Below are 11,891 nucleotides of genomic sequence, written 5' to 3' on the forward strand. Positions count from 1 at the left end.
TGTTGAATAGGATCCAAAATGCAGCAGTCTGATTGGTCCTAGAACAATAGGATTCAGAATGCAGCAGTCTGATTGGTCCACAGGAGCCACCCAATCCAGCTCCAGGTGGAAGTGAATCCGCAACCTGATTGGCGTACAGGAGAATCCCAAAAGTAGCCAATCACATGGGGCCCGTTGTGTAAATAATGTATATAAAGCAGACACTCTGGGGGAACTTCCATTCCTCCTCACCACTATGAGCTGAATAAAGAGCATGAAATCCACTCTCGACTCCCAAGTATATTTCATGGTCACTGGGTTCAATCAAGTTTTGAATCATACGAGGAACTCATATATGCCACGAGACATGGAGACACCTACTCATTCAGCTTTAAATGTGAGTTAGACAAATATATGGATGGCAGCAGCTATTTGCTGTAATGGTGGGTTGATTATTTATATGGAACCTCCATATGCAGAGGCCGTATACCACTGAACACAAGCTGGGGAAGAGCAGAAAACCAACAAAGAGCTATTAACCTCAGAGCCTAGCTTGGGGGCTTCCCTAAGGCACCATATAGTTTGGCCCTGTACATTTTTTGAGGACATGTTTTCAAATTGAAGCAAGGGAGAGGGGCATCAGGATTGGACCTACAGCATAGGAGCGGGTGGAGTTTTTTTGGTGCTGTTTTCCCAAGGGAAGTCCCCTTCAGAGCTCCCATAGCAGCTTCCCCCTCAGACAGCACTAGCAGCTTTAGTAGGTGAATTCCTTTTGTCCAGGCAGCAGTGTGTAAATGAATGGTTTACAAGCCCTCCCCACGCTACTGCTCTTTATCTTTATGTGGTTAACATGTAAACACACCTATTTCCCCAAGAGCAAGATGTTAAAAAGAGAAGAAGAAAAAACAGTTTCCAGCTACAATCATGCTGCACTCTCATAAGCGGTCAAGGGACATTATCTTAGCAGCCGATACATAGCAGAAATTAAACAGGTGCTTAAAGACACACCAGCAGATTTGCCTGTGAAATAAGAGTTGGCTGGTGAAGTTTCATTGTAGCTTGTGTGCCTCTGCAAAAGCCGTATCTTATCGTTTGTCCCTTATCGCCCGGCCTCATAGCCTTGAAGTCACACGCAGCACAATACAGCACTGGTTATTTTTGCGATGTCAGGCTATCGGCAACAGAGACGAAGTAACCTTTCTCACCAGCTGCAGGACAAGGTATCATGTTCTGTTCCAAGCTCTCGGTCAACATTCCCAGGGGGTGTGTTGCAATGCTCCACCCATATGTACTTCAAGCCTCCTGTTCCGGTAAGCATTGCATAATGACGGGCCTTTGCTTGCTGCCGGGTTTGCAAGGATCTGAACAAACGGTTTGCAACAGAGATCAATCTTCAGAGCTTCCAGGTTATGGTCTCCTCCTCCCCGTTTCACCCTCACGACAACCCTGTGAGGTAGGCTGGGCTGACAGTAAATGGCTGGTCGAAAGAGCTTCCTGGTTGAGTACCCTGGCCCCTCTGGTCTATCACTCTAACCACTACACCTCTTGCAGTTTTGGTCAGCTTTATTTAGCACGTGCACCAAAATACAGTGGAAACTCTACTCAGGTATGGAATCCATTCCGGAGGTCTGTTTGGGAGTCGATCCGGGTCGCTGGGAGAAGCACCATTCTGTGCATGCACATTTGGCGGCAGCACTGTTCTGCACATGTGCAGACATCGGCAGCCGCTTATGCGCATGTGCAGTCGGCAGAAGCTGCTTCTGCGCATGCAGGAATCGCGGCAAACCCAGTATTTACTTCCAGGTTTGCCGCAGTCATGAATTGGATTGTTCACGAAAGGGGCGGTGGGAAGAAGAAGAAGAAGAAGAAGAGGAGGAGGAGGAGGAGGAGGAGGAGGAGTTTGGATTTGATATCCCACTTTATCACTACCCTAAAAAGTCTCAAAGCAGCTAACATTCTCCTTTCCCTTCCTCCCCCACAACAAACACTCTGTGAGGTGAGTGGGGCTGAGAGACTTCAGAGAAGTGTGACTAGCCCAAGGTCACCCAGCAGCTGCATGTGGAGGAGCGGGGAAGCGAACCCGGTTCCCCAGATTACGAGTCCACCACTCTTAGTCGAGGTTCTCCTTATGGGTGGGCTGATGGGTAAAATACCAGCCTATCTGGAGGTACTAACCTTAGGCAATCTCCTGTATTTGTCGAATGCAAGTGTGCACTTAGAATCATAGAACCCTAGAGTTGGAAGGGTCATCTAGCCCAACCCCCTGGAATGCAGGAATCTCAGCTAAAGCATCCATGACAGATGGCCACCCAACCTCTGCTTAAAAACCTCCAAGGAAGGAAAATCCACAACCTCCCAAGGGAGACCGTTCCACTGCCAAACAGCGCTTGCCGTCAGTCTAAATGCAGTTTAAAATATACAATGTGTGAAGCAGCCCTAACCCAAGTGGAAATGGCATAGGGAGGCAGTGGCACAAGTACAAAAGGCCGCGGCTCCGAAGCAGAGCATCAATCCCAGGCATCTCCAGGGAGGGCTGGGAAAGGCTCCTGCCCAAAGCCCTGCAGAGCTGCTGCCAGCCAGTGCAGACAATACTGAGCTACCTTGACCAATGGTGCAACTGTGTAAGGCAGCTTCCTATGCCCTGTGCTGAGTCAAACCACAGGTCCACCTAGCCCAGCATTGCCTGATCCAATTTAGCTGTTAAGAGATGTATTTTTTACATTTATAGCCCACCTTCCCTCCAAGGTGCTCAAGGTGATGTACCTAGTTCTCCTCCCTCCCCCTTTTGTCCTCATAACAACCCTGTGAGGTAGGCTGGTCTGACAGTGAGTGCCTGGTCAAAGGTTAAAGGTCACCCAGTGAGCTTCCTGGCCAAGTGGGGATTTGAACCCTGGTCCTTCAGGTCCGAGCCCAACACTCTAACCACTACACCACATTGGCTGGAGGTCCTATGCCCTGCCTTCCCACCCAATATCCTTTTAGCAAGCGGTGCTGGGTGGGGGGAGGTAGGGGTAGGACAAGGTATATGCAGCCTTCAACCCTATGAGTTGCAGGTGCACAATTCATCTCAGAAACAAGTGTGTAAATGAGGTCCCAGCTGTGCCCTGGTGGCTTCTGGAAAAGCTGTTGACTCCTGTTAAGCCTTCCATTATTGCTGCTTTCTACAGTGACACTTGTAGGACATGCACTGCAGAGAGGGCCAGATTCCTGCCCAAATGTTAGGGCAGTCAGATGTCAGCACTCTGCTTTCCTAGGTTCAGCCTCGCTGCCACTAAAGGACAAAGCGCAGGACGAACAAGTCAATTTGCTCTGTGATTTGCTGATGCAACTCAACCCCCGTCTCCACCCCTGGCCCTTCCCAACCGTGCAACCCATATGGAAGCTCTCTGGAGCTCCCAGCGCACAAAGGTGCGCCCTGGTTGACACCACTGGGCAGTAGCAACACAGAACCATCTGTTTGCTCGGGAAGGTCAGCTCCAGCCCCGGGCAGAGGAACAGAATTCCACCATGCTGAATCAGATTAATACCACTATTTATAGAGGGGAGGTGCTGATTCGTTTCAGTCTGTGTACTGCAGTCTCGTGGCCGGAGCAAAATCTCCACACAGTCAGGCAGCTCCGGCTAAATTAACCTAAGCATAGCCTTGCTGGGTCAGACAGAATGACTAGGTGCAATGCTCTCTCTCTCTCTCAAATGCATCAGGAACGGAACAACCTGCCACCCCACCCCTGGCATGCAGCTGCTTCGCTGGTAATCGCTAGCATTTGATCTCTTTATGCAGAGGTGGAAATCGCTGTAGGTTTGTAGCAATCATCGTGCTTGCTTCTGTAATTTAATTTAGGGAGGGTATCAGTCCACCAGCAACTGCCCAGCGCTGTCACTCAGTTGTTTGTTGCTGGCTGGACAAGCTACAGGCAGAGGGTGTGAAGAATAGTTACCGTATGTTATCTACATTACAGGTAGTCGTATTTTTTAAATGTCATAGAAAGCAAACACAGGATGGTTTTCCTTGCATGTACTTCATTCACTGGGCATCTTTCAGTAGCCTTCTTCCACTCTGCTTTATTCAATGTAAGCTTAGGAAATGTGGGTGTTTATTGAATTGGGGTCTATCTTTTTTAAATGTAACTATTTAAATTAAATGACTATTTGACTATTAAATGAAACAGAAGCATTCTCTGGAAGAAACAGGCTGAAAAGCATTACAGATCGTTATTATTTTTTGGCTAAATAAAGTTGGATACTATTTTTCTGAAAGAGAGAGAGCAATAGCAGCAACCTTCCACTTGGTCATTTGATTAACGTGTCTCCCTTACTCTACACTGAAAAAAGTAAAAAGTTTTAGTAGTTCAATAAAGTTTGCTTGTTTTAGAAATGATGATTTTTCAGTTTCACAAATGTTCAAGGTTGTTTAGCTGCATGTGGAGCACAGTTCTCAATAGTACAATCTGCAACTTGTGAAGTTAATCCAAGGGCTGAGATACAAACAAAAGAAAATTAAATGTGAGGGGTCTCCCTTACCTTCTTGCCATTGACAAAGAAGACCAGCTCATCTGAAGCCATCCTCTTCAGCTTCCTAACTTCATCCAAGAGCAGGGCAGGATCCCAGATCACACTTTTCTGAACAGTCCCAGCGCCACAGCAATCTGAATCCCTGCAATGGCAGCCCAAGCAATACAAGGAGTTCCTTAAGAATCTTTCACCTTATTCCAACGGTAGTGCCCTGGGAGAGCCCAGGTTATATAAGAGCCACCCGGAGGCGTGCCAGCTGCACTTGGCTGTGCCTTCTCTTTTCTCCCCCCCCCCCCTCTCTAATGATAGCACAGGAGAAGCTGAACAAAACAAAGTCACCGCCCCTTTCTATGGCACAAGATTAGACTGAATCACTCTTCAAGTACATTGCTGTTCCTATAGATCAGGGCACCCAGAACCTGGCACAAGAAAGTTTGCCAACAAGTCGTGCTCCTGTTCTTTCAGCTCCCAGGTAGATTTTCTAACCACTTCTGCCATCTCTGCCACCCCATTATGCCACCCACCTAGCTATAGCTTCATAGCAGATTTTACTAACTTAAAAAGAAGCATGTTAATCGTGGGACCCCTTGGCTAGTGACTTACACAGTTAGAACAGGGTTCCCCAAACTTTGGTCTCTGGCTGTTTTTGGACTACAATTCCCATCATCCCTGACCACTGGTCCTGCTAGCTAGGGATGATGGGAGTTGTAGTCCAAAAAATAGCTGGCGACCCAAGTTTGGGGAAGCCTGAGTTAGAAGGTAGCTTAAGGCTGGAGACAGGAGTCCCTACCCCACAAGTATCTGTCAAGCGCACACTCATCTGATTATCGTCTCCAGCTATAGGTTTAGTAGGTTTTGCAGTGCGGTATTTCAAAATGTGACAAACATCAACAGCTGGACAAAATAACACGATAGAAAGTGGTCAACTCTGTTAAAAACTATTATGAACATAAGAAGAACCTGCTGGATCAGGTCAGTAGCTCATCTAGCGACCAGTCTTTTCTCAGAGTGGCTAACTGGCTAACCAGGTGCCTATAAAAAGCCTGCAAGTACAGTCTGAGTGCAAGAGCACTCCCTCAACCTGTGGCCTTCAGTAACTATGGAGGCAGAGCACAGTCACCATGGTTAGAAGCCATTGGTACCCTTTTAATAATAATAATAAATAAAATTTTATTTGTATCCCGCCCTCCCCTAACAACAGTAAAAGTAATACAGCATTCTAAAATCAATTCATTCTAAAATCAATTCAAAATCAAATTAATGGTAACCATTGGGCTAGAGTTCTGTGAGGATTACCAAAGGAGGGGATCAGGCTGTGCTTTGGCCAAAGGCCTGGTGGAGCAGCTCTGCCTTGCAGGCCCTGTGGAAAGATGTCAAGTCCCGCAGGGCCCTAGTCTCTTGTGACTAGAGCGTTCCACCAGATCGGGGCCACGGTCGAAAAAGCCCTGGCTCAGGTTGAAGCCAGCCTAACCTCCCTCTGGCCCAGGACCTCCAAGATGTTTTTGTTTGAAGACCATAAGGTCCTCCGTGGGACATACCAGGAGAGGTGGTCCTGTAGGTACGAGGGTCCTAAGCCGTACAGGGCTTTGAAGGTTAAAACCACACCTTAAACCTGATCCTGTACTTCACCGGGAGCCAGTGCAGCTTTTCTTTTCTCCCAAGAATCAGTCTAAACCACTGGTCAATATATTGGCAGTTCTGTCTCCATCCGGTTTGTCTCTACTGGCCTGGAATCTCCCCTTCAACTCTCCAAATATTATCTAGATACTACCATTTATTAATTTCTACCATTCACTAACAGACTCTGGTACCCTGGATCTGTGACATTATGAAGGAAGGACACTAACTCGAAGCAAGATCAGAATAAATCGTGGGTAACAGATATCAGCTTAATTCACAAGCTGGAATGGTTGGTTTTATAGACATACATTCATTTTGGACCATAAAACTAATATTTGAGGTTAAAGGTTTAACTGATGTTTGGGAAATGCTCAATCCATCATTTAAGGTAATAAAGGCAACGTTTTCTTCATCAATTAATGGTCAATAAATCTGGATTGTGGAATGTGTAAACAAGATAAGCTGGGTACATGGATGTCAAGATAGAAATAGTCCTGGAGATGGGCAGCCTTGCAACTCAGAGTTTGGGAATGATAATAAGTTGGAAACATTTCAGGACTGGAAAGGTCAGTGAGACAAGTAAGAGATAAATTAGGGTTCGAACCTGACAGATTCAAGTACATACAAATCAATTAGTTCCTGAATAGCTTCTATAGAAGCCAAGAAATTTGGAGAAGACAGACCATGTTTGAAGCATTATTATTAGAGGCTGACAAGCCCAGGTATTTATCAAAACTGTATAAAATAATTGGCAAGGTACGCAAGATAACAACCTAAAGATAGATGGCAAAATGGAACGAGGATCTGAACAGCAAGATTCCAAGCATAGTATGAGCATTTGTTTCAAATGTGTTCAAACTACTCAACTGCAGTATCTTATAAAGAGAACTGTAATAAGATGGCAGCCCAATGGCACTGGGCTCCATGAAAAAGGTGATCAACAAGTCAGCAGATGGAAATAGCTGGACATGTCAAGAATCGAAGTGAGACTCTTAACATGTGTGGTGGGCTTATAATAAAGTGCAACACTTTTGGAAAATGTACAGGAGATGGTCTGGGTTATTTTTAAGCTCCTGATGGTGGCAAAACCATAACTATTCCTGTTAAATTATAAACAAGGCCGATGAGTTATAAAGGAATACCAGATGCAAATTTTCTATGTGACCATTGCCAAGATATTCTTTGCCATGAGCTGGAAACAGGAGGAACCCAAGCAAATGGGAAAGTGTCAGGAAAATCTAGGAACAATTAGAGATTATAAATTTGATAGCAAACAGGAAAAGACCAATTGGATACCAACAGTACCATATTAAAAGAGAGCTGGATACCACCAATATAGGACTAAGTCATATGCTACCGATATAACCAAAGTTTCTTTTCCCCTATTGAAGAATGGGTAAGACAGAGGAGTACTAATTGACAATCTGTGTTGGTTTTGGTTGATTGGCGTTTTAATGGATGTAGAATTGTAAGTTAGGATGACATGTTATGTATATATGAAGCTATAATTAATTTTTTGAAGAATAGCCTACAGTTGATGCATTAATGTTAGGATTCACTTGCTGAAGGAAACATAGAACTTGCCTTAACTAGAAGATATATACATGTCTCCACTTATGTGTCTTTTAGGAATGTTTAGGGAAAGTAATTCAGTGAGCATGGGCAAACCCTTACAGATTGTGAAACTGTAGGGATTGCTTAGAAGCAGTAAGACAAATTAGGCTCACAAATTAAACTATGGGGCAGTGAGTAATTATCTTCTTATGATAAGTTCTCAGGAACTGTTTAATGTGCTCTGAAGTTTGGGTGTTATCAGTTTCCTACCATCAGACGCTTACTTACCTCCATCTGTGCTGGCAGGATCTCACAGGATGAACTCAAGAATTCTTTCCTGTGCTACAAATTACTTTCTGTTGTACCTGAATTGAACCCACACCACATCCAGCTGTCTCCCCTTTACTGTGATGATCTTCCTGGCAGGCTGGTGTGCAGCCTCCCATGTGCTCTCAATGTCCTGACAGGTAGCAGAAATCAAAATTTGCTCCCTTAATTTCTGCAGTCCTAGAGCAACTAGCATTTGGAACAGATGAGGGGGATTGTTTGTTGGTTTTTTCAGTGAGCAGGGAAAAAAGAGCTCTCTGAAGTTTTTTCTGGCTTATGGATCTTCTCTGGCTTATCCCCTTTATTACTTTCAGTTGTCACATTTGTAGCCTACCTTTCCTCCAACACGGTGGCGAACATGGTCCTCTCCCTCTCTGTTTTATTTTAAAAACAACCCTGTGAGATAGGCTAAGCTAAGAGACAGTGACTGGCCAAGGCCACCTAGAGAGTTTCATAGCTGAGTGGGGATTGAACCCTGGTCTCCCAGGTCTGAGTCCAACACTCTAACCATTATACCACACTGGCTTCCTTGTCATGGGTGTTCTTCCTAGGAGGTAGGAAATGTTGTGTCTCAATGGCCCTGGGTCACTTGGCGAGTGGCAAGGGTGCTTCTCTTCTGCTCTACAAACCCAGGTAATGTTAGTCCAGCATCCTATTCTGCTGAGCTTCTGCTTTGTACATCTGTAATATTGTGCCAAACACCATCTCTGGCATAACTGAGCTTCTTGATGAGTTGACGGACACCATTCATGGACAGAGGCAGGGGGGAGGAATCCTGTTCCTGTACTTCTGTATTTCAAGTCAAACTGCAATTGTGCAAGCATCTCAACTGAAGCTACTGTGACTATTAATATATGTCCTATCGCATCCTGTGCATGTTGATTCACAGACAACTCCCAGAGTTTAGCAGGGCTGACTCCCAAGTCTGCACATTGGCCACAACTTGAATGAGAGCCACATTTCAAACTTTCTTTGCTGGGTGGAAACAAAATTATGCTAAACTGTGTCCTTGCCCCGGTTTTATTTCTTGCAATATTTTGTGGGGGTTGGGTGTAAAGTGAAACAAAGTTGGTGCAAGCACTGGTTAGGAATGCAGTCGCTTTCCCCTCTGGTTTGTCTGCATTGGTTTCTTCTGTGCTCCTCTCTCTCGGGGCTTCGTTTACATTAGGTCTATGCAGAAGATGGCACATTCCAGCAGGTTCTCAGGCAGGTGCCACTGCTGAATGTGAGCTGCCTCAGTCAGTGCTTGCTTTTTGAAACCATGGCATCTGTCCAAGTGCTGAAACTTGCATACCCAGTCAAAAATGGGTCCTCTTTTTCTGATGGTGGCTGTGGTGCTGTCTGCCCAGCAATGTCTGAGAATTAAAAGCAATTCACACAGCTTCTCAGTAAGTTTTTTTCAAATATAATGATCATCTAAGAAATGCCAGCGTTACAACAAACACACCCTTAAGAATGTGAAAGAAGCCTTGCTAGATCAAAGGTGGCAGGTTCAATTCCCAACTTCCTCCAGGAAGGGCTGGCAGGGCCACTGCAAGTCTGTGTAGACAATACTGAGCGAGGCAGACAGTGATGCAATTCCCAGGTTCCTGTCTTACTAAATCAAGGGTCCCTCGGGTCCAGGGTCTTAGAAGTCACCAGTCAAATGCCTTCAAGAAACATACGAGCATAGAGAACAGCATTCCACCTTTGCATACCCTCAAGACCAGGAATTGTTCAGGATGGGTACTCACAGTACAATCTAATGCAGGCTTACTCAGAAGTAAATAGGGGTGTCAGCAGTCCAACAAAGACAGAAACGGAAGCAGAAATTGCTAACGTCCACACGTTTGTCTCATGCCCATAATAGGTATCAATCTGGTGGACTTGATCAGTAGTGACTGCAGGGCTTTCTCCACAAATGATATGCAAGTGATGTTTAAGTATTTACTAAACAATATTCATTTTTCCTCTGTTCTTCCCACATCACCCTCTGTGTTCTCAGCATTGATTACGGTATTTCTTAACAGTTTTGCAATGTCCATTGTTAATACTTAATGCCTATCTTAGTCACAAGCACCAGCTGCTGCGTTGAGCAAGCAGTAACAGTGCGCACCTGTATAACGCAGATATAATTACAAGGCTGCATGATATGGTGGCATTACTATACTGTCTCAGCTTGACACAAACTTTATTGTGGTTGTCATCATTGCTCTGAACCAGGACAATGCAGTCATCAACACACTAAAGAAGAAACTGAAGCAATAGGGAGAAAGCAGGATGGCGACATGACGTTGCTCACTCGCAGTCCCACTAAAGCCAGTTGCAAGGATGACATTTGGAGCATGGTTGAAGGTGCAGCTGCACACCCATTCAGTACTGAAGCAGGCCTCAATTTTTATTTATTCATGGCATTCACATCCCCCCACCCCCGCTGTTACCAAACAGCATCTGGTCCTACTTAAAACCCACAGATGGGCCCCAAACACAGCACATGAGCTGAGCACATGCTGCAGCATGGCTAATAACCATCAATGCATGCAGTCATGTGGCTGCATTCTGGGTAGCCCAGAATCACAAGGGGAGATAGGGAAAACAGGATGTAGAACCCACATTAGTCAAATTCCAGATTAAGAGGCCTAATCACTAATGGATGCCAACTCCCCATAACCAAGCTTTTTCAAATTTTGCAATCCTTTTAGGTGTCCTTTCAGGCCACCCACAGGCCATTTCTGTAATCCCTTTTCACCAAGTAGGAATATGTCTCCCAGCAAAGATGTCGCCAACTCCTGGTTCTAAATGAGGTTCTTCTGCCATGAAATAGCAACACAGCATAAGGACAGGGAGACAAGTCATTAGGGGTGGGATCTTTGGGGAGTGCAGCATCATAGGAGGCAAAGGGAAGGTGGGTAGTTCAGTACTAAGGGACAAACTCTGCAGGCAGGAGTTCAAGAGCTGGCAACTCCTGTTTCAATACAACAACAGAAGCAGGAAGAGGTGAGTTAGATCAGTCCAAAGTTCTGCAGGGACTCAGATACGCTCTGTGTGGCTTAGGAGAGTTCACTGTGCACCCTCTTTGAATGCACAGTGGAGTCTCCCACTGAACTGTCTGGAGAAAACTTCACTGCAGGAGCATAATAAAGGCTCCTTACCAACTATCCGCCACCAGCCCAATTACTACATCAGCTCTTACTAAGGCCCCATCTGCCCTGTACATTTAAAGCAGTATCATACCACTTTAAGTGGCCGTGTCTTCCCCCTGGGAAGCCCAGCTTGTTAAGGGCACTGACAGTTGTTGTGAGGCACCTACTTCACTCACAGAGTTACAGTTTCCAGAGTTCCCTGGGAAGAGGCATTGACTGTTAAATCTCTCCAAGAACTGTAGCTCTGTAGGGGACTAGGGGTCTCCTAGCAACTCTCAAGAGAAAGGCATGGCTGTTTAAAATGCTATGATACTGCTTTAAATGTACTGTGCAGATGGGGCCTGCATTTAACACAGTGTTATCTGTGATTTGAAATAAAAGTAGTAACCAAAAACAGTTACACTAAACTGATTTGCCTGTCTACCTAATAACTGGCTGGCTGAGTGCCATGGGCCAAAAGTCCTTCACCCCATCCCAAGAGCTTGCACCTAATACCACTAATGGTGTTATCCACACTTCTGTTTGTGCTGCAATTTCTAGGCACAGGACTGTGATTTGTAGGCATGGGACCAAGAAGATTCCCTCCCCCCATCCTACCCCTTTCCCCAGGAAAACTGATTGTATATCATTAAACTGGAACAAATGTAAATCTGTCAGAAGTTAAATCGTTATAACAAAAGAAAAAAACCCGCTATGGAAAACCGCAAAGAATTTTTTTTGCACTTCAGCACCATCTAGTGTTACAAGTTTATAATGCATTCAAAACACTGTTTTATG

General features: G+C 45.3%; 1 protein-coding gene across 3 annotated transcripts in view; it reads right to left on the bottom strand.

Moving 5' to 3' along the window:
- The window catches only part of XDH (xanthine dehydrogenase), a 59,609-nt gene extending 54,319 nt beyond the window's left edge, over nucleotides 1–5,290 (bottom strand). For 2 of the 3 annotated variants that reach the window (XR_014545717.1, XR_014545718.1), the window contains exon 1: nucleotides 4,501–4,774. Coding sequence is in view for 1 of the 3 variants with exons in the window: in XM_083604456.1 (XP_083460582.1) it covers nucleotides 4,501–4,542 (42 nt within the window). In the remaining 2 variants the exon portion in view is untranslated. Of the gene's footprint in view, nucleotides 1–4,500 lie in introns of all 3 variants that reach the window. The other variant, XM_083604456.1, reaches the window with a different exon arrangement.
- Between the last annotated feature and the right edge of the window lie 6,601 nt (nucleotides 5,291–11,891).

Source organism: Podarcis filfolensis (genome assembly GCF_964270895.1).
Source record: "Podarcis filfolensis genome assembly, chromosome: 3".
Classification (NCBI taxonomy): domain Eukaryota; kingdom Metazoa; phylum Chordata; class Lepidosauria; order Squamata; family Lacertidae; genus Podarcis; species Podarcis filfolensis.